The following is a 23758-nucleotide window of genomic DNA, read 5'->3' as shown; positions in this document are numbered from 1 at the left end:
CACGTCCTAGATATCTCTTTGTGAAGGTCGTGGAAAAATAGAAGTCCCCTCAGTGGAGGTACCGGGCTTGGTGTTAAAAAGCGCTCGTCTAACAGACTTTTGGGATGAGCGCCTTGTTTCTCGGCTGGCCATTCAATATTTAATTTAGAGACAGCGCAAGATAATACCTCCACCAGCTCCTCATATGCGGGGGAAGAAGCTGCCGTTTCTTCTTCCCCCATTTCGATGCTCAGCACATCTAGTTCCTCGGAACTAGACAGCTGAAGCACCTGTGCTTCTTCTGAAGCAGAAGGAACTGTGGGGCGGGCTTCCAACTCTGGATATCACACGCCTCGGAAGCAGCGGGGCCCAAGCCGCAGGGAACGCTCACTTGAACACCCTCCTCGAAGAGTGACAAGCGAGAGCGGAGTGTGCGAAACGGCAGCCTCTCACAATGCTCACCGTCAGCCCCCTCGAAGGCTCACAAAGCATGCTCCGCTCCCAAAGACATCACGGAAAGTTTGTGTGTATCTCCTCCCATGATGTATCGAGGGCAACTTGTAAGACTGTTTGTACGCCATAATATCTTAAATTGAACAGTATATAAATATATATTGTGACAAACAATAAATAAGACAGACAGTTTGTAACACAGAGCGCTTGCTGTGGGGTCAGGGGTCACACCTTACAAGTTCCGCTTGACCAATGAGAAAGGTGCAATTTTCAAGCAGGAAATGTTTATTTATTTGAAAGCTAAATCATTTGAATGATTGGAGTAAGCTGGCAGTTTGTTTCCCTTTATGCTCTGATTAATATAACAAGACAATACATGCTATTATGTACACACAACAAAATACATATAATACAGTAATAATAATACACACAATGTCCTGGAGATATGCATGTTCCTTTACAAAAGGTTTTCCATGAATGAATGGGGACGAGGATTTTTTTTAAATAGGTTTTTATAAGCATGATGTTTGTTTAAATAGGAAAATGTGAGAGTGAGTGAGAGTTAGCTCTTTCACATTTCTTTTGGTCATAAATGGCTTTCGTGCATGGGTGTTAGTTGCTCTTTGGGGGTTATCCAGTCTCTAACACATATTTTGCCTTTTGAGAGAGGGGGTTTGCTGTATTATTCATTAAAGTAATGGTTTCAGACGGTGTGCAGCTGTGAAAGATGAATTTTGTGGAAAGTGATGAGTAACTGTCTTTCCCCTAGTAACATCTGCATTTGATCTGTTTTTACTGAACTGGAAAACTGTGGCATGAGGTTTGACAGTTTGTCAGAGCATTTCTCTCTCACCTCTTTAAATTTACCACAGTGAAGGATAAAGCATGTCTCTGTCTCAACCTCACTAGTGTCACAGTGAGCACAGACTCGTACTTCCTTTGGCAGCCATGTCTGTTGTCTGCCTTTTTATAATACCAGACTTCAGAATTCAGTTTCTACAGAATTCAGGATGAAGGGACTCTGTGAGGTGTCTTGTCCAAACATTGCATATTCACATTACACTACTGTAGAAGTAGTCAAAATAAATATATTTATTGTTTTTGTAAACCAAACTGTCCATTACATACATAATAACAAGGTGACACTGACACATATACCCGCATACACACATTTAAACTCCGGGACTCATTGACTCATATACAATAAAATCTGCAGTATTCATATTCATAAAGAAGGGGTTTCCTAGTTGTTGTTGGTGATAGAACACCCACTCTGGTTTATTTCTGTCCCAGCCTCTCCAAGGCTTTATGTAATATCTTCAGGTCATCCCTCATCTGCCCTAAAGCATTCTGGATCTTAGAAGGCTCATCCAGGACCTCCATACTGCAAGTGTAGGGATCATATCTAATGCAAAAGGGCTTCTGTATTGTAGATGAATATTGCCTGTGGAACGACAGCAATAGCAGTCAGTAATGATAACCTCCATGAAGAGATCTACAGATCATCTGAAAAACAAACAAACACCCACCTCAGCTTGTGTTTGGCATCCTCAAAGCTCTCGGACACGAAGTAAACAGGCTGATATGACTGGTCCTGGTATGGTTGGACTGCAGTCTCAGCTGGGTTGAATGACTTATATTGGGGCTCATTAGAAAGGGCGTACTGGTAAAAGACACAATTCATTATCCGTTTAATTTTCAAAAAAAAATGCTGTTCTTTTAATCTTTCTATTCATCAAAGAATCCTGAAAAAAATGTATCATGGTTTTCCACAAAAACATTAAGCAGCACGGCTGTCAACATTGATAATAATAATAACAACTGTTTTTTGTGCACCAAATCAGCATATTAGAGTAATTGAAGGGTGGAGTAGTGATGCTGGAAAAACTGCCAGGAATAAATTACACTTTGAAATATATTAGAACTGAAAAGTTACTTTGATAACTGCAATAATATTTCACAATATTACTTTTTTCACTGTGTTCTGGTAAACATAAAAGACTGGATATAGTGGTTTTGCAAGTCAGGGTCGTAATGAGTGCATCAAGAGTAAACATACAAACGAGCAAGCAAAGAAACAAATAAATAAATTGTCTTACCAAAAGTTCTCCATAGGAGGACAGAAGTCCAGCCCCATAGGCCTTCACTGTTCCGTTTTGCTTGCAGAGGCCAAACTCCACTGTAAACCAGTACAGCTGTGTGCGAAATTTAGAGAAATTTAGACTTTTGATAAAAAGTTTTATAAGATTCTCATATAAAATGGTTAATATAAATGGCTGGCTTTGAGATTTCCTTCAAGGACAGAATATGTATAGATAATGGCCTTTTAATCAGTTCTTGAATTTGTCATTTGAATGAAGCAACACAAGGGGGCACTAAAGACTTGCTTTAATACATTATTCTTCAAAGTATTCTCCCACTGAATATTTCCATGTACTCACAGTGGACAGTTTCTCAATATCCTCATCTGATGCTCCAAGTGAGGCAAGGCCAATCTCCTGCAGGGTAAAATAGTCAGTGTCAAATACAAATTGTTATTCGGTATTAAGAGGTTGGAGATTCAAATAAGGCCTTTCTGTAATAAATTAACTTAAATGAATTAATCTATTTTGAATAAATTGTTTGTTATGGACATTTTCATTACCTGTGAAAACTGAGCAAATTCGTTGTCTGCCAGCATAGGGATATGTCCAAGTAGCTCATGGCAGCAGTCACTGTTGACATTCAAATTGAGTTATTTAAAATATCAATAGTGTACATTCAAAGTCTTGATTTTGTTTTTGGGGTCTACTAGAAAAGTTTTTAATGCTTGAATGTTTAAAAAACATAATTTTTCTCAAAGTATACATTGTAGCCTACACCTCTCTTCTCAGTCTGTCAGTAACACCCTGTTTAGTTCAGGTGTTTATGAAGACCCTCCTTCCAAAAAGCACAATGTGTTCTGATTGGTCGGTTGGATCAGTGTGTTGTGATTGGTCAACCGCTGAGAGTGTTTCAGGAATGTCATGGCCCTTACCATAACTGCATGTTTCAAAACTCAACCAGGCCTCTTCCCTTTTTTTCTGTGTATGCTTTTGCCGGGAATTATTTAAATGAGGAATATTGTGACGTGTACGTTCTGGAAGAACACTCAACACTACAATCGAGGCGTTTCAGGGAGTTCAGAAACATTGCTTACTGATATAGAGAATAACTCTTATTAGAGTGGTCTTTGTGCTTTTTAACTTTGCAGACATTTTACATGCTCGGACAGCAACATTACACAGTAAAGAGAGTTCAAAAGTAAAAAAAGCATAATAGGACTCCTTTAAAATGTTTTGCAAAATGCGTCACTGTACGTACGGTTCAGGGGAATGCATGGGAGCTGAAGGGTGACGAATGTACTGGGTGCACTGGAACACCCGGAAAGCTAGACTGGCTAGGAAGTCCCGAGCAGAGAGCAGCCCTGCCACTGGCCGCAACTGAAACCCTGTCCTCTCTAAACAAAAGCACACACAGACACAGAACATGGTTCAAATCAATGTAAATCGCAGTTTGAACTTTTTGCACACAGAAATTAAATAAGCAGGTCTGTTTACCTTTGAGAAAAGCAGACACCTCTCCGAGCTGAGGGATCTTCTCTTCCCCATACAAACATTCGCTCTCCAGTTGGCCCAGGGCTTCTAGAAACTGTCCGCAGGCATGACTGGGGTACAGACTGCTCAGAGTCCTGTAGACCTCCCTCCTGCCTCATCACAAAAAGTGCTCTTAGAATCATGCAGTCGTACATAGATTTAAAGAAGTAATGACTGCAATCAAACTTCATAATAGGAAAACCTACCAAGTTGCAATCTCTTCTGGAGTGTAAACCACTACAGGTAAAGGGTCACCACTACAATGACAAAAGAAAGATCTTTTTTTCTTCTTCCTATAATATATTTACTTAGTTGATGATTGAAGTTCATGCATTAATTACACACACATATATATATTTTTTTTTTTCTTTTTTTCTTTCTTTGTTGAGTAAAATAATCTATGATTAGTTAGCACAACGTACATTTTATAATAATAGTAATAATAATTAGTTATTAATTGATATTTACAGTAATGTATACATTATTTAAATTATACATTAATACATTTTTATTTCATACATTTAATTTAATTTAATACATTTAATTATTATTGCTATTATTATTTTCAGATAAAAGAAAAATCGTATTACTTACTGCTTATAGTTGAAAGCCAGTGCAGAAATTAATTCTCTTCGTTTTCTGTATTCTGGATCGCTGAATCCCTGAATAATACAATAGTATTACAGTTTATTGGAATAATGCATAAACAGAAGGATTGTAAAATCCTGATCACAAATAATGTCCTGCTTTAAAAACAGCATCACTGTTGTTCACTTACAGGATGCTCCTGGTCCAGATCAGGGTCATATTTTGTTATCAGATGATTGCATTTGTCCAGGTCAGAAATCTTCTTTGGAAACCAGGGAACTATAGGATCAAAATAAAATTGACATTATAAAATAATATTATTTTTTTATTTTTTATTATTGAAAATAAATTTCTTCTGGAGTCATATGCAATGTAGAATAGCTAAATCCCCTACTTTTTTCTTCTTGCACTATTCGCACTTCATCAGCAACTCTTTTTAAGGAGTTGATGAAAATGTCAGTGTCGGAGCAGTGCACTTCACATCTCATGAAGAACTCCAGATCCTCTCCAGTGCCCTTCTTCGCCTTCCTGCTCGGCCGACTCTCCAGATGAAGGAGCTTGGCTTCGAAAGTCTAAGTTGTAAAAACCAGACACAACATTTGTAATATGAATAAACACTAAAAATATCAGCTGTAACACTTGTGTAACACTTTCCAGTGTACGGCTTCAGGACTCACAAAGTTGAACATGTCTGTTATGTTTGTAGAGCCCTTAACCTGTTTTGTTTTATGTGTTTGTTTCCAGTTTTTGTTTTTGCTTGCCATTTTGAATTAAAATTAATGTGGGGTGGTGGTAAATGGGGATGGTATAATTATGGAGTAGAACATTATGTTTGATTACCACCATAAATCCATGCACAGAACTTGAAATGTTCATGTTTTCTATTGGTGTTAGGTAATATTTTATTTTAAGGTGACAGTTGCACTATTAAAAATAAAGGTCGCACAAAGGTGGGTTTTTCCAGTGTTGCTTTATAAGAACCATTTTGGTTTCCCCATGGACATTTCAGTGAACAGTTCTTAAAATAACTATTTTTTTCTTAGTGGGAAGAACACTTAAAAATCTAAAGAACTTTTTTTTTTTTTTTACTATAAAGAACCTTTTGTGCAATGGAAAATTTCCATAGATGTTGAAGATTCTTCACGGAGCCACAGAGCCTTTATTTTTAAGAGTGTCCACGTGTTACATGTAGGCTACTTACTAGTAATAACAGTAAAATTGCATAATTAAAGTAACTAACCCTAAACCACACCCAAACCTTAACACTATACTATAAGTAGTACAAGTTAATCAGTATTACTCAGTAGCTAGGCCTACTAATTTGTGTAATTACACTGTACAATGAACGTAAAATGAACCGGTTTTGTTTTTGACATTAGTTTGATTTTGAAACTTCGTTATTTGCAAAAAAAAAAAAAAAAAACTGTGAATATTATAGTATGGAATATTAAACTAAATACCTATAAGTTTAGGACACACAATGTGGAAAATCGTTACAGGCGGTGAAACAATTTTTTTTTTTTTTTTTTGCGTATGTGTTGCCAAAAACAACTAAGTAAAAGTAGCAAACGTACCTCAAAGACTTTGCCAGCCTTGAAAAAGCCTGAGTTTTTCTCATTTTTGAGAGCAAAGAGAAGGTTGAGGGTGACTTTGCCGCTCTTGTCCTCCTCAAACACGAAGCTGTCCCCGCAGCGCGACGGGCCCGGAGATGACGAGCCGCTCTCTCTGTCGCGCCGCGCGTCCTCGATCAGACTGCGCTTTCTGCCGCCCAGCGGGATATTCTGCACTATACTGTCCGTCCTCATCGATTCTTAGGTGAACAACTGACCACTATATCTAAAATAAATATATCCAATTAACCGTTGTGTTGACACTAAATGAGTTCAAATCTACCCAAATGCGGAGAAAACTCAATGTTCACTGTGGGGCCACAGCCTTGCGATTTATATCGTGCGGGACTTTATGTAAATGTGTTGCGCAAAAAGGCTACACGTCTGATTTTATGCTGAGATGCGTCATGAATTTATATTTTATTGGACGGGCACCAAATAGGCTAAGAGCCGTGACACGTGACATTTGCAGGTGATTCACAGCCAAAAGCGACAAATTGCATAAACTAAACGCTATTTTGTGCAAGGTCAGAACTAAATGGGTCTTTATTGGAAATATATAAATATATTTTGTTTTTAGGGTCCTAAATGATGCAAAATTGGGGCATGGCGATCAGTGCTGCTCTCCAAGGTACTGAAATGGACTTCTGCTGTGCGTATGCTATTCATTCACGTGTTAATGCTATAAATAATAATACGAATAATAACTAATTATTATAGACCTCCATAATAAATTATTATACAAAATCAGTAGTAATAGTAGTAGCCTAGTAGTAGGCTTGTGTAGTAGCCCAACTTAATAATATAAATAATAATAACAATAATAAAAGAAAGATATAATATTTATTAATAATAACAACATAACTTTTCTTTTTTTTAAATACACGTGACAATGCATGCATAACATTTAAGTCACAGATAAATGATAAATGCAGTATGCTGAATTGCGTCACAGTCAAGCGAAACTGCAAATTATTAAGCTTTGGTTTAATAAAACATATGAACGCATGTAAAATTAAAAGCACTCCCGCTAATTCGTCCCGCCAAAATGCATTGGCTCAACACAGTTTCAACAAGCCTTTGATCCTGTGATTCATTGGTTGCGGATTTGGAAAAATTACAGAAACATTGTGCGACAACAAGAATCAACAGCTGAAGCAAATGCTGGACGGTAGGCAATCTGTATTTCTGTAGCCTACGATTAATCTACCAATGTTGCAAAATGGTCAACATAGTAATGTATCATATATAAAATAACAAATAGCATATATTGCGAGATGCGCGCCCAGAATGCCCGAAGCTTTTTGGTATTTACATGCGATTTGTTTTAGCCTACATGTTTCATGTTATTTCGTTATCTGACAGATAAATACGTGGTGCCTATATATTTCGACTACAAAAATTAGGCTATAAATATTGTCTACATGCAATACGTAATTACTAAATTAATATTCAATAGCATGCTTTCTCTGTCACAGCTTGATTAGCAAAACTATATAGCCTATAGAAGAGATGTTAGATGAGCCTAAAAAGCAATATATAGATGATGCTTATGAAGCTTCTTTGATTTTCCAGCATTTCTTCTTTACTCCCCATCGTTTCACTCCATCTTCCGTAGAGCATTGCAGAGGATTGAGATTTCACCTAAAAAAAAAAAAAGATTTTGTGGATAAAATTCAAACGTGCACATATTAACATAACAAATAAGGCTGCAAAAAAATCTGCTAGTTATATGAACAACAAAAACTGTGCAAAAAAGACTTGCTCTAGACACCCATCATAAGATAAACACTTTTTAAAAAAAGGGGGGGGGGGGGGTATTGCTGTGTTTATATGTGGTGTTCCTTGCACTTTTAACCAATTTGAATTTCACTATGGGTGAAGAAAATTAAGTTAAAACTCTAAAAATGAGTAGACATTATCGTGACAAGCTAAATGTTTCAAAACGAAGATGTTATGTAATAATGCAATACATTTTTTACAGCTCAGTAAAAAATCTCAACTCATTAATCTTTTTTTTTTTTAATGGGCTTTTTTGAGTTTTTACTTCCAAAAGTGGAGATAACTTTTTTTTTCTCAAGTCAAATACATTGGACAAATCAATTGGATAAACACATTAAATTAAGTTTAGTTTTTTTTTTACAGTGAGTGCTGATCGGACCCTTAAAAATGCTTTGTGGATGTTAACTAATGTATTCAGTTTGACTTAAAGTCCCTGTAAAGGCAATTCTAAAAAAAAATCTAAACTCATTATAAATGCTAGAAATGTACTGCTATAACATATGAAAAAGACTGTGAACTGTGAAGTACTGAATTGTGGAGTTAGACCGTTTTCACCATTGCTGTGTTTTGGATATTTTGGGCGGGGCTAAAACGGGGCTCGATGACGCACTGGAGCCCCTGAGCTCCTAGACACGCCCCTACTTGATGACGAACTGGAGCCACTGAGGCTGACCCCACCCCTAATCGCGAGTTACTGTAAGTTACTACAGTCAGAGAATGTCTAATATGGTGAGAACTTGGCTTCTGAACTGGTTGCAGTTCCACTCTGGCTCCATATGAGGGCGCTCAAAGGACGAGTGCAGAATGAATGGAGGTCTATGGAGCTATACCCCTCAAAATCCACTTTTATCAGGATATAATTTTTTGTCTAGTAATTTGAATGTTGTATTCGAAAGGAGATGCAAAGAAATTACTCATTGCTGGGTGTTAGATTTTTTAGAGTCACTTATTTGCTTTAAAAAGTATTTTAAAATGTCAATGACGTCATACACATCGTACCACCAGAGATACTGCTTTACGGCAATCCTTCAGTCACTTTGGTGCTTTCGAGCTCTGCACTTTCTTTTCTCTCGAGGCATCGACAACACAGCTGACAGATAAATACACGTGCTAGAAGAGTTTTTGTTTTGTTGTTTTTAAACATCACGCCGAAAATACACACACACATTCTGGTCCCGCTTCGGATGCCACGATGCCATCAAGTGGTATCTCTGGTCGTAATCAGTCCTTCACTGACCAATCAGCATTCATTAGCAGAATGCTAGCGTGTAATGAGCAACAACAACTCAACCTGTAAGAAATCGAAAGGACATAAGTACTCGTTCATTCAACTTTCGACCTATAAACCATGTTGAACTTGCAAAACCTACAATCAAATCTGAGATTTCTTTAGCGGCAATCGGATGAAACAGACAAATTTAGCCGTCTAGCTCCATAGACTCCCATTCACTACCTGGATGCGATCACGTACAAAACAGGTCGGTGTCCTTATTTAAATTTCCTAAAAACGATCACATCAAGAAGAGGTGGATTAATTTTGTGAAGAGCCACCTTGATGGACAGCTGAGGATCACCGCCAAAACCCGCCTTTATTGTGATAATTTTACACGGGATAGTTTTATAAACTTTCGTTGGAGACAACTGGGATTCACTGATAATCCGCTGTTACTGGTGAATGGGGTCGAACCGACTATCTCCCGCCTCGGCCTTCATCCTCCCGTCGCGTCGACAACTGGTGCCATCATCGACAGTGCCACCGTGCGAGCATCCATTCCGGCTATAGACCTTATGTAGCCACGCCCCTTTTCAGCGCTGCACTCGTTGTCTTTTGTCTTCCGGTGTGTATTTTCACAGCGATTCTGCGTATTTATAAATGAATGGCTTGTTTTAAAATCTTCCCTGTCTACTGACATTTGTTAAGACATCTGCTCTAAACATTACAATCCTCATGATAACTTTTGTTAACTTTACATGAAGTAAATGCACTTCAAAAGCTAATTACTCCTAGACAGCAATGCCATAGAAATATACAGAGCGACCATAAAAACGAAAGTTCAGAGACAATATTCTAAAGATGGTGGCGCCCTTGTTTCTCTGGTGTATAAGGTCATTAGCGGTGAGTGACAGTTGAGTGTGGCGACGGCAGCTTTCCCGCGAGTGGGCGTGGTTTCAGCGCAGACAGCGCCCCCAGCGTTTTGAGAGCAGAGACTACTGCTAATTTTTTCAAGATTTAACACATTTTTAACATATTATTCTTTGGTGTGACAAACTCAGAACACATTCTTAATTTTGACTTTACAGGGACTTTAATACTAAATAGATTTTTTTTTTTTTACTTTAATTGTACCGGTTAGTTTCTTATTTACAATTTCTGATAATACATTTTTACAGTGTACTTTAAATTTTTTTAGTAGAATCCCATCCCCAACTCTGCTCATTCTTATTTAAATTCCGTACAGAATTTCAACTGAAGATCCTGATTTTACTTTATTCCTTCTTGTATAAATATGGGGAGAACACAGTTTAAGAGATACATAATACTGAAGACGCACCACTGATGCTGTCAGCCAGGTCCTTCAGCTGCTGTGCATTGTCCAATACCTCAATGCTCTGTGTGTAGGGATTGTAGTGCACAGTGAAAGGTCTGGGAATGGTGGCAGCAAATTTCCTGTAATAAATAAATGCACATAGATAACTGTAAAAAGAAGAGAGAAAGACAGATTTTGTTGATTTAATTGCAGTCACTTTACCTGACTTTTTCTTTGGCGTCCTCGAAACTTTCAGCCACAAAGTAAACTGGCTGGAACTCTGTAATGGGATACTTCTGCAGGGAGGTCTTCTCTGGATCGAAGGGCTGAAGTTTGGGCTTGTCTGTTAAACAGTACTGCAAGACAGTAGAATAACATCTAAATTTCAGTCTGATCTCCACTATGGCTACATTTTTGTGCATCGGTGTCATGTTTCTGTGTATCGCTCCCCTAGTCATACCATACATTTTTTTTTTTTAAACATTCTCTAAAAGCTCACAGCGATAACCTAGTTTACATTGTTAAGTTAGACTCTATTAGAGCACAGGGCATGAACCAGAAAGAAGTAGAAAGGCACCACATAAGCACCTTCAGTTCGCCAAAAGATGAGAGCAGACCTGCACCGTAAGCCTTGACTTCATTTCCTTGCTTGCACAGACCAAATTCCACAGTGAACCAGTAGACCTACAAATAATAATAATAAAAAACATTTTATAATAATGCAGTCCTTTTTGAGGGAGACAAATGTAATGTGTGGTCTTATAACTTGACCTCAGTTAAAATGTGGAAAATAATTATTTTTAATGCTTACTGTGGCCAACTTCTCTATGAACTCATCAGGGGCGCCCAAAGAAGCAATTCCGATTTCCTGATCAGACCGAAAACATCACATTTAGATATCATGAGTCATGACACTGATAAAATGCACATTTAAATTATAAAGTATCAAGCAGATATTTTATACGAAGCTAACAGGCCTAATTCTACGGAAGCTTATTTCTGTCACAGAATAAAAATATAAAAATGTAAACTCAGAAGAGCCAGAGTTGTGTAACAAAACAGTTACTATTTACTCTTATATAGAAATGTACAATACTGTTGGTCAAGAGTATGTTACAACATATGTCAGTAGGCGATATAATAAATTCACTTAATAAATTTAGGTAATTGATATTATTGTCAGCAAGGGGTTGTAAAAGACGGAAATAAAAGAGCTGATTCTATTTGAAGCTTTCTTTAATCAAAATAAAAACAGGGGAAACAGAACTACATCTATACATTGACGAGATCTGATAAACACTGAAAGAAACACAGGGTTAAATAAACACAGGGACATACTAGGGACTAAATTATAAAATTAACAAGATACAGGTGTAACACATGAGAGCAAATCAAAAACCATGGCAATTGATACATGGCAACTTGTATTACATTATTATACAGTTTCATTAGAGCATGTAATGATATCAAACCTGTGAGAACTGTGCAAAACCTGGGTCAGCAAACAGTGGGACATGACCCAGCAGCTCATGACAGATGTCCCTAAGGAAATAAATACATATTTTAGCCACTGTATTATTTCCGGTATTTCCCATGATCACTTTTCACAATTATGAAATATATTTGTGACATTTATTTCACAGATAGAGATTTGTAACAGCTTCTTGGTATGTATACTCACGGTTCAGGTGTGTACATGGGTTTGGAGCTATGGCGAATGTACTGGGTGGAATGAAACACTCGGAAGGCGAGACCAGCTAAGAAGTCACGTGAGGAGAGGAGACCGGCCACGGGACGCAGCCGGAAACCAGTCGATGCTGAAGAAATCAACAAAGGGTAAGATATGTAGAGTACAGTTAATACTATTTGATTTTATTTTACACACTGATTTTTGCATCCCCTCTAGCTGATTGAATGACCTCAAGGCAGCTCTACTGTAAGATGATCTTACACTGCAGGTAGCGTGAGATGTCCTCTAGTTGTGGGATGTTGTCCTCACGGTACCCGCAGTACTTCTCCAGCAGTGGAAAAACACGGTTGTGTTCACGGCAGGCATGTGTTGGGTACAGAGTCTTCAGCTCTCTAAAAACCATCCCCCATGTGGCCTTCTCTTCAGCCGTGTATTCAACTTGTGGAATGATCTGTCCACTAACAGAGGAGAGAGATGCTTAGCTCATGTTTAGGACACAATGTGTTCAAATACTTTTGTCGGAACTGTATCTATAGTTTTATTTAAAACCTAACAAACTTTGCTTTGCTTGAAAAGCATGTTTGTGCTGTATTTTTTAAACTAAGATATTTCGTTTTATAATACAAAAACACTTATAAAGTTTTATCCATCCCAAAACCCAAAAATGAAAGTTCTGTCCATCATTCTGACATCATCCCTCTAAACCTGAAACGAAAAATGTCTTAGTATTTTGTTGCTTTGGACCTAATGACATTGTATAAACACATACATCTTTTATGTTCCCCTGAATAAAGGAACTCATATATGTTTGGGACAACATGACGGTGAGTAAATAATGACAATATTCAACAATATTACTGATCTGCCTGCATTGACACCATTGTATGTGAACTGAACTGAGTTGGATGATGACATCACTGTTTTCTCCAGATCTGCTGTATAGATATATGAACTAAATTAATAACTAATGATTTGGTAAAACTTTACAATAAGGTTCATTTGTTAACATTAGTTAGTATATTAACTAACATGAACTCAGAATGAGCAATACATTTGTTATAGTATTTATTAATCTTTGTTAATGTTAGTTAATAAAAATCCAGCCGTTCATTGTTTGTTCATGTTAGTTCACAGTGGATTAACTAATGTTAACAAATACAACCTTTGATTTTAATAATGTATTAGTAAATATTTAAATAAATATTGACAAAGATTAATAAATAGTGTAGAAGTATTGTTCATTCTCAGTACATGTTAACCAAGGTAGTTAATTTGAACTAATGAACCTTATTGTAAAGTATTATGAGTATATGTTTTTACAACAGAAATGAATCAACACTGAACTTACTTAAGCTGGGCAATGACACTATTTTCTTCTAGAGCTGCTGTGCAGCCAAAATAAACTTTGTTGCATTATTTTCCTGTTATCACTGTAAAGCTGCTTTGAAACAATCTGAACTGTAAAATGCGCTATATAACTAAATGTGACTTGACTTGACGCGACATGAATTGTAATTTTTGGGTGAACTGTCCCTTTAAAATTCCAAATGTTTGTTGGGTTCCGTTGTATTTTTATACCAAAATAGCACTAAAACAGGGGTGTAGCTAACTAAACAAACAAACAAGTGTTGCTCACATATTATAGTAGCACAGTTTGTGCTTAATACCGTGTAATCAGATTTTAGCCTTTAAAATGTAAGTAACTGAAATAGGCACAAATGTCAGGGTACGTCAACACTAAGCATACATGAGCTTGCACGTCATATCTGTGTGAGAATAAGTTTAGGAGTGATGAGTGGTGTTATTATTGATGGTGCGTGTATGTAAATGTGAGCTTCCTCAGGGGGCGTAGCATTCAACGCTCTTGCCCTTTGTAGTGGCCGTGTGAATAATGCATCTCAATTATGATGACAAAGCTCCCGGCGCTCAGGACTGTGCTGGGACCCTGTAATTTAGCCCTTTTGTTAGGCAGTAGGAGTAATTTTCCATAGAAAGCACAACAAAACAACAGGGAAAGTGCTAGCGCTGGGGACAATCCCTGTAGCCAATGGGAAAGTGGGGGAGAAAGAAAGAATAGTGAGGGCAATAGTTACTGTCTGTAGTTGTAGGCAATGTCAGCAAATTCCTTCCTCCTGGCACGGTACACAGGGTCCGTAAAGCCCTGTGAATGAGAGCGACGTTAGGGTGTGTGATCTGGGATCACAAAGTAGATCTATGGCTAGGTCTGATCTCTCAGTAGCCTGTGACAGTATTACTCAGTCTGATGCAGAAGACTCATTCAAATGAAGCCTTTGTAGAGTGTTTGCTGCTCATGATGAATGCATTTCAGTTTAATGACGGCTGGAAAGGGGCAATTATTTATAATTACAGGGGCTCAATTAAAGCGATGACATCAATTTGAGGGCCCCCGTCCGTTTCCATTAGAATAGAGAGTGATGCAGATCCTGACTGTGGGTTTTTAGCGTTGCATGGACCAACTACGTTTCAACAAAAATACACCCACACACGCATGTGTTTGAAATAAAACTGAAGACGTTCCTCTCACGTCACTTTCGCTCCTCTCTCTGATCATACAGACAGTCACTTCAAAAACAGACAACACACACACACACAACACACACACACACACACACACACACACACACACACACACACACACACACACACACACACACACACACACACACACACACACACACACACACACACACACACGGTGTCTTACAGGATGGTCTGCATCCAGCTCGGACCCATAACTGAGAATCTGATTGGCAAAGCGGTCCACGTCCTGGATGACATTGGGGAACCATGGAACTTTAGATGAGAGGGGTAAAAAAGAAGAGTGTTAATTAAAGGAATATTCAATGCGAGTTAAGTTCTATTGAAAGCACCCTTGTGAAAAAGGAGCACACTTTAGCACATTATAAATAAGGATTTAAATGGAAATAATATACTTTTACTTGTAAGTGCGAACTGAATGTAATGTTTTTGGACACTTAATTGAATACTAGTAGCAATTAAATAAATTGTATTACAGTTTTTTACAATCGCTGTGACAATTTTTTTCAATACTTTTAACAAATTTCCTAAACTCTTAACGCACCAACACACCTACAACACACAATTGGCAAAACAGTTAATTTCATGCTCAACTAAACTCCAACACTAATTTTCAAAATACAATAATACAATAGCAACAATACACTATGTCTACCAAAACACTGCAAACATGTCTCAAAATCAAATAATTTTTCAAAACACTAACATATGTTCTCCTCCAACAGGAAGATTTAGTCAATCATAGCACAATGCCATAAAAACACTAACATCAGATGGAATTACAGAAACTGCATTATTTTATATGTGTCAGGTATGCCCGTATACAACAGACAGTATATTGTATTGATCATAGAATGTGTTTTGCACTGCAGTTTCTTTTGAAGCCTCTCTACATTTTTGTTTTGTTGGGTTTAGGTCTTTTGCTGCAGGAATTCAATAAAGAAGACCCATCTCAGAGTGCTTTATAGAATGTACGTTTACTGTAATGAAAAAACGAAGACAGACACAGAATTGCTGAAATAAAGAAAATAAAGAAAAATACATTTATATATTTGCATAATTCAATCAGCTGTTTCTCAGTAACAATAGAATAAAATACAGGGGATATATTTGTGTTTCAATTCACAATATAAACAGCTGTTTACCTTGACTTTAGCCTGGGTTAGGTTTAGAACATGGTGTTTTCTTTTCTGACATACAGTGTTATAGCATTGGTAAATTTGCCAGTAAAAATCCATTGTTTTGGTCTTGTTTGAGCTTGTGTGTAAAAGAAGTTCAAGCATTTTAAATTTGTGTTAATTGCATGGATTTTGTGTTAAAGCAACAAGAATAGTGTTAATAGTATAGCTTACACAGAACGATGCTAACTGTGTTAAAAGTTTAGGAAATTTGTTAAAAGTATTGAAAAAATTGTCATAGCGATTGTAAAAAACTGTATGTATTATATGTAATGTATTATAGTTTAAATTTAGTTAATTGTAATATCATCATTCATTACCTATTTTCTTTTAAATATGGTTGAAGTGTACTCCTGAATGTAATGACAGGCATTTATGGTAAACTAAATTACAATTTACTGTCATTTCTACTGAAACTTGTATGTCATGTATTTAAATATATCTGTTATTACAGTTACACTTTACAATAAGGTTTCATTACTTAACTTTAGATATTAGTTAACATGAACTAATAATGAACTGCACATCTACAGCATTTATTAATCTTTGTTATTGCTTTAACATTTACTAATACATTATTAAAATCAAAACATTAGTTCATGCACTGTGAAGTAACACTAACAAACAATGAGCAGCTGTATTTATTAACTAACCTTAACAAAGATAAACAAATACAGTTACAAATGTATTGCTCATTGTTAATACATTAACTAATGTTAACAAATAAAACCTTATTGTAAGGTGTTACCGTTAATCACAGTTGTAATAAAGTTGCACAGTCCTTTAAAATATATTAACTTTAAATGTAAGATCAAATAACAAACTATGGTTAAAATTATAATCAAGTAATTTACATTTGCTTTAGTATGTCAACATCAAAATAAGTGTACTTCTAAGTACACAACAAAAGGTTATTAAAACATGATTTAAAATCTAACAGTAAAAATTTGACTCTTGACTTTGTTACAAAGTAAGTGCACTTCTTTTCATAAGGGTATAGTAATGCGCTTACAATGGAAGTCTATGGGGCAAGGCATTGCACAAGACTAAAATATTATACATGCTAATGTAAGAAGAGTTTAAATTACTGATTATTCGTAACTATCCCCAAATTTCATTCATTGGAATCATGTGAGTAACATTTATCCACCTAGAACACTACTAAAAAGACAATTTAGACACCTTTACACTTAAAATAACACACATTTCTGTATAGATGAAGTTTGAGAAAATTGAGCTGTCTTCCTCTTTTAATCCTCCAGAATTACTCCCCAAAGACTTCCATTGAAATTCCTGATTTTGGTTTCAATGAGATCTATAGTGTTTCCATTCTATGAGTTTTTATTAAATTGAGATTAATTAACTAAGTTGTTGATATGTGAACTTGCTAATATCGATTGGTCGCTAACATTGGCATGCTAACAGAGATGGATGACACAGTAGTAAACAGAAAGCATTGTGTGGAGAATGAGCCAGTCTAGGCTATGAGGCTAAATCTTGCTCTACAGCAGCCAGAACTGTGTATCGTCTAGATTTATGACAGTTAAACTCTTTGGAGGTCCAGCCATCAGTACATAGTTCAACAGTGAGCCCCTGAGGCGGTCTGAACAAAAGGCCAACAACTGAAAACCCTGACTGGTTTTCCTCATCGGCCATAAATATTCATAAATGTCCCTGCTCTGTGTTTTCTTATTGTATAGAGGGGGAAATTGTGATGGGTCTGTTGGTCTGTCAGTCTTTGTTTTGAACTTTGAACCCCACCCTGCTGAACTGACTCTTGGAGAGAAACAAGACATTTCAGTCCATCTCTATGAATCTGTTTGTCCTCAAAAACTAAACTAATGTAATTCTGGAAACAACCATAAGAGAGGCTGAGAGCAAGGGTCTTTGCCATCCATCTGCACAATGACATTTATGAGCGATTACAACATGTGTTCTATTTCTGTTCTTCTAAATCTATACTACTCTATTCTCGCTCCCTCATTTGCTCTCTCGTTGTGTTTCTCTCTGACTACAAAATGCCTCAACAGCTTCTTTTTTTTCTCATTGGGAGCGATGAATTATTCTACATACTGTTGCACTGTGTCTCACCTGTGTCTTTCTGTTTGTTGCGAGACAGCTCATGAACTTGGCCACTGATCTGTGCGCGCAGACTGTCAACAACTTCTTCCATTGCTTTACAGGAGGCTTGATCCACGCTGATGAAGAACTCATATTCTTCTTTGTTCTTGCGTGATGGACGGGACTCAATGTGGGTCAGGTTAATTCCTTTCTCCTGCAAAATACAGACAATATGTTAATATTTCATGTAAACATATATATATATATATAATCAAATATTTATTCACTGTAATTTATATTACAATCAAGGGAAGTTTTTTTCATATTTACTCCTGTTGATGTTTGAAAATCTGACAGTTCATTTTACCTAAATTTTTAGTCACATTCAAATGTATAGTCTTTCTTCAAATACAGTTGAAACACTAGGTGGCACTCCAAGCTAGTCAATCTAAGGAAAACGCAACAAATACAAAAATTTGTAAGTACCACGCACATGACATGATTAAGTGTGTGTGGTCCTCTCTTTTCATAATTAACTTGGCATTTTAGTAAATTACTGTAATGTATCAGTAACTGCACTGTACTAAACCACACACACACACACACACACACATATGCGCGCGCACAAACACACACACAAATGTTGGTACACTCCATGACATACAGTTTTAATTCTGTACAAACTGTATATTCTATCCCCCTGCACTAACCCTACCCCTAAACCTACTCATCACAGAAAACTTTCTGCATGTTTACATTTTTAATAGAAAATTGTTTAGTATGTTTTTAAAGCCATTTTGTATTACAGTGTAATACCCATGTCATTACACACACACACACACACACACACACACACACACACACACACACACACACACACACACACACACACACACACACACACACACACACACACACACACACACACACACACACACACACACACACACACACACACAGGGACATTCCACTGACATTATGTTTTATATATATACACACTGCATTTTCCATTCCCTAACCACAGAAAACTTCTTGCATTTTTAGATTTTCAAAAAAAAAAATCACTTAGTGTGATTTATCAGCTGTTTACCTCATGGGGACCAAAAAAGTTCTCCACAAAGACAATGATTGGAAACATTTTGTCCCCATAACGTAGAGTTTACCAGAAAAAAAAAACTTTACACACTCACACACATATTTTGTGAAATACACATTTTGGCAGCAACTGGGAATGACTTTCTTCAGCCAATAGGATTGTGGTTGTTTTTGCACTGTTTAAGCCAAAATGTGTTTGTATTTATGTGTTTTTATGCACACAGAGGGAGGACACTCTTTGCTGTTTGCCATAGGCCCGCGGATGAGGTTTACAATGCCTTGGACCCTCTCTGGTCCCTTTTCATCTCTAATATTTTCCCTCCCTTTCCATGTGGTACTGATTGAGTCCATATGAATCTACACCCTTTACCACACAAAACACAACAGCAGAGAATAGCGGCATTATTTTTCTGCATGGTTGGCATTTTTTTGCAGTGCTGAGTTATTATAACTTTGCCCAGCATGTCAACAGGTTAGTCAGAACATTTGTTGTATTCCTTCTGTTTTTTTACATGTATAAAGCCACAAAGACCCTGTTGATATTTGATCCACATTAAATAGTTGATAATACATGCTAGTCTATTTGTGGTTATGGTTTGTGTTTTATACTGTCCTAACAATCTAAAATATAAAGATATTATGATATTAATGAACAGTATTATTGGTATTGTATTAATTTAAGGGCTTCTGCACAGCATTATATTATTAATTATGAATAAATTGTCAGATATGTTGTTCGAACTAGACAGTTAATTCCGAAAAAGAATTATTATTCAACTATAATCAACCAATTAGTCTTTCATAAAGCACCCTTTCACCCCCAGCATTTTCAATGTGGGCTGCAGGAAAATGCTTTTACTTATAGGTCAAAAGTGTGCAAAAATTGAGAGTGGAGTAGGGGGTGTTTTAAGGGGGTGGAGTAGGGTGGTACAGAAGAACCAATCAGAAGCCACAGGCCAAGCTTTTATCTTTATGGCAGCATTAGGGGGTGCAAGTTTGGCCCATATCCATTATTGACTTGCACGAAAGTACCAGAGAAGATTCTAGGCTTTCAGGATTCTAGAGTTTCAGGAAAGCACTGCATGTATTGGCATGCTAAATGTTGTGTGCACTGACAAAAAATTACTTTGGACCAACTTATTTGTTAATTTTTCTCACATTATATTTTTTATTAATATACATTTTGATTTAACATTAAACATAAATGTTAATTTTCCCAAAGACAAAAACATTCATATAAAGTAAAATGATTAATTATAATCCAATTTATTTTCTTTAGACATAAGCCAAAATGTCAATGTATGGCAATATAATAATATTTTGGCATTTTACAATTTAATTTCACCTTAACACTAAATTATTTATAAAGGATTTATAAAATAAAAACATTTTGTTCATTTAATTTAGTCTACTTACTATAAATAAAGACAACTTCAAAAGACCTTAATGTTTATTGTGATGTCTTTTTAAAATATATATTGTTGTTTAAAAAAAAATACCAGAACAATGAATAAAACCCACAATAATTTCTGCAGTCAGAAAAGATAGCCAGTATTTCCTGTACATAAACACTCTGGTGTCAAGCGAGAAATACTATTTAATTTTTTTTTTCTATGTAGAGCATTATTCGCTTTTAGAAAAAAACAAACAGGGTATAACTAGATTTAGACCCACTATTAGACCAATTTAAAAATGCATTTTAAAGAAATGACACTGTTGTTTGACTTTTTTCAGTATGCTTATGTAATTATAATTTATTTAAATACATTCAGTCAATAAAACCTGCCATCTACTTGGGAGTAAGTTTCATTGCACGTACGCAGAAGAAAAGTCAACATCCAAAAACAAAGTCTACTAAACTTTGATACAAGTAGGCAAGGACTTTGGAGATGATTCAAAGAATCTTGGCATGCTAACAGGACACAAACACTGTGTGCATGTCCACATGTGTTCATGTTGTGATACCTGAACACAAAGTTTGATTGTTGATTCCTATCAATGAGTGTCTGAGTGTTTATCCTACAAAAATTTATGTACAGCTTTTGGACTCCTAAAGGGTCTATATTATAACCCTATATTGATTTTCCTATGTGCTTGACAAGTACGGTGTGGACAGGTCACAATGTTCTTTCACAATGGCCTTAAGCTTGATCTCTGCCTATTATTGCTCTTTTTATTCTCAGAAAAAAGGGACTGAGCTGTCACTGGGGAAGTATGGTACAAAAACTAAAAGTTACTAATATGTACCTTTGAGGAACTAATATGTACTATTTAAGGGTAAATAATATACAGAGATATTGTAACTTAGGGTACTACCCCAGTAAAGATTTATATTTTCTGAACTGATACTAAGGAGTACAGTATATTATACAAAACAAAACTTCAGTTCACTACATCTACATTTATTTGATCAAAAATACAATCAAATAGTGATATTGTGAAATAAATAATTATGACTGTTTTCTATTTGAATATATTTTTAAATAATTCTGTGATGGTAAAGCTGAATTTTTAGCATCATTACTCCAGTCTTCAGTGTCACATAATCTTTCAGATCCTTCATTCTAATATGGTGATTTTCTGCTCAAGAAAACGTTATACTACATATACTAACATCATTTTAACAATACAAAGCTGGTTGAAAATCTGCAAATTTGTCCTTTAATATATCATGGTGTTGTGAGGTCAACATTTCCTTGCTGTTTTATGAACTGATGGCATGTCATAAACTTCTTTAACCAGCTGAATGTACATCATGTGCACAGTATTGCCTAACACACCACAAATAAGTCCTGTTCAGTGTTTTGCATTTCTGTCCCACTATCATTCCACTGACCTTGACTGTTCATGTTTTGGCTTTAGATAAATGCAAGTGTATATAAGCGAGAGAAAGAGTGAGAGAGAAAATGGAGAGATTTGTCATATGTGTCAGGATACTAACCTCAAATAATTTCAGAGCTTTTACAAGAGCACCAACCTCCTCTTTCAGAGAGAAGATGCAGGACACCACTCCTGATTTGTTCAATGGTTCTTCCAGGTAGGATGAAGTCAGAGAGCCCTGTTAAACAAGCAGATCGAGACACAGTTGCACTCTTCATCATCAACACGCATCAAATGAGTGCAGAACCATGATATAAAATGACATTTGTGAGGGCTTTGCACTTGTTTTATTTGATCAGCATCCACATTTCTTTCTTTTGTCCTTGAAAAGAACATTAGTTAATCTATATAGTGCCAAGGGACACAGAATGACCCGTCTCTGCTTGTGTATAAATGTATTTCTTTCTTTTTTTAAGATGCAACAGTGTTTGTTACACATTAGCAGCTTAACTACTGATAACTAACTTTCAAGGCACACTTTCGTGTTTGTGTAGGTTTAGAATTATGTGTATAATTATCTTACTAACCACTGCATAATCCTAATGTTGCTTCAAAAGTACTAGCAGTGTGTGTGTGTGTGTGTATGAGCAGAATGACTTTAAAACTCATGACCAAAGTCACACTCACATTCCTGTGAACCCACATTCCTTGGAATCAAAATGTCGATTGATATGATAACTTTCCCCCCTATTTTGCTATAATACACTTTAAAGAACAAAATAAACCCCAGGGCACCAAAAATTTAAATTAAACAAACGTTAAAGCAATTACTGTATTATTGACTAATGTTTCTGATATTTCATAACTTTCAATCCATAATACTCTTTCAAGTACAATATACACCCTGAGGCACCCAAATTATACCTTAAAATAAAAATAAAACAATGTATTATTGACTTATTTGAGAGCATCAGATTAATATTTCTGATTGCTTAAAATTTGATCCGTTTTAACACATGTAGTTACTGTTCTACTGGACTTTCAATGGATGCTACACTACGCTTGCCTTTGTTTTGTGGTCTGGAGAGAAATTTCCAGTCAGGTCCGACAATAATAAGTGAGTAAGACTGTAATTTACAAAATGTAGATCCACACAGAATTTACACTTTGACTTTGACATTTCTAAGCTTCAACTAAGTCAGCATGTCTTTATTCTTGTTTCGTTTTTCCTCTAATGTTGGGGAAGTGGTATAATAAATATATTATTTAAAATAATACAGCAACATAATCATAATAATAGTCTACTTTTAGAAGAAAAGATCTAAAAATAGAAAGTTGTTCACCTTTCTCTCCAGTTCCCCGTTCATCCGGTTGAGACCTGCGTCCATTCTTGCTTTAGTACTCAGGTGATGTTGATTTGTCAGATGCTTCTGCAAACTTTGTACAACCCATCCAAAACTCCATCGATTTAAAAGTACCACGTGACACCACACCCCCTGAACTCCCGTGTGCCTGTCACGAGACGAGTTGCCCATAACCGCGGGGATGTTTGGAAGCTGTCCAGTGGGAAAGACTTTTCAGGGGGAGTTTTGGGTGAGGATGAAGTTCAAAGTCAGCATTTCGTAACGATTACTTTGCCCTTTTTCTTCTATTCTTGATGTAATATTTTTTTTAGTTACATAATTGATTTAATAATTAATAAAAAATTAGAAGGGATTGGGTTTTCAAGATTGGAAAAACTGATGCAGGTCCCGTTATAAATTATAAGAAACTATAGGCTACATTGATGTTCTGTTTATGA

At 36.2% G+C, this 23758-nt stretch overlaps 2 protein-coding genes across 2 annotated transcripts; both read right to left on the bottom strand.

Moving 5' to 3' along the window:
* Nucleotides 1–1521: 1521 nt before the first annotated feature.
* Nucleotides 1522–6931, bottom strand: th2 (tyrosine hydroxylase 2). Its single transcript, XM_077234358.1, has 12 exons — nt 6209–6931; nt 5029–5206; nt 4825–4913; nt 4641–4708; nt 4253–4303; nt 4011–4156; nt 3775–3910; nt 3077–3146; nt 2874–2930; nt 2532–2627; nt 1962–2095; nt 1522–1876 (listed from the first exon to the last, which is right to left on the bottom strand). Exons 1-12 carry the CDS (start codon nt 6437–6439, stop codon nt 1711–1713), a joined length of 1422 nt encoding a protein of 473 aa, XP_077090473.1. The 5' UTR covers nt 6440–6931; the 3' UTR covers nt 1522–1710.
* A 137-nt stretch (nt 6932–7068) lies between these two features.
* Nucleotides 7069–23435, bottom strand: pah (phenylalanine hydroxylase). The gene is made up of 13 exons (XM_077234357.1): nt 23301–23435; nt 22079–22195; nt 18073–18256; nt 14970–15058; nt 14338–14405; nt 12506–12702; nt 12236–12371; nt 12027–12096; nt 11366–11422; nt 11143–11238; nt 10777–10910; nt 10579–10694; nt 7069–7888 (listed from the first exon to the last, which is right to left on the bottom strand). The coding sequence occupies exons 1-13, from the start codon at nt 23343–23345 to the stop codon at nt 7845–7847; spliced, it is 1353 nt and encodes a 450-aa protein (XP_077090472.1). The 5' UTR covers nt 23346–23435; the 3' UTR covers nt 7069–7844.
* Between the last annotated feature and the right edge of the window lie 323 nt (nt 23436–23758).

The sequence above is a fragment of the Siphateles boraxobius genome, unplaced genomic scaffold (assembly GCF_051911475.1).
Source record: "Siphateles boraxobius isolate OS27281-9 unplaced genomic scaffold, OSU_SipBor_1 19, whole genome shotgun sequence".
Classification (NCBI taxonomy): Eukaryota; Metazoa; Chordata; class Actinopteri; order Cypriniformes; family Leuciscidae; genus Siphateles; species Siphateles boraxobius.
Note: the sequence above shows the minus strand (reverse complement) of the source record. Positions and strands in the feature narration are given on the sequence as shown.

Coding starts and splice junctions, on each gene's coding strand:
- th2 (XM_077234358.1), bottom strand. CDS start 6,439: ATGAGGACGGACAGTATAGTGCAGAATATCCCGCTGGGCGGCAGAAAG. Junction 2,096..2,531: donor CCTCCTATGGAGAACTTTTG/GTAAGACAATTT, acceptor GTCTTTTACCAG/TACGCCCTTTCTAATGAGCC. Junction 1,877..1,961: donor GATGCCAAACACAAGCTGAG/GTGGGTGTTTGT, acceptor GTCGTTCCACAG/GCAATATTCATCTACAATAC.
- pah (XM_077234357.1), bottom strand. CDS start 23,345: ATGGACGCAGGTCTCAACCGGATGAACGGGGAACTGGAGAGAAAG. Junction 22,196..23,300: donor ACGGGGAACTGGAGAGAAAG/GTGAACAACTTT, acceptor CTTGTTTAACAG/GGCTCTCTGACTTCATCCTA. Junction 14,406..14,969: donor AGCTGGATGCAGACCATCCT/GTAAGACACCGT, acceptor TCTCATTCACAG/GGCTTTACGGACCCTGTGTA.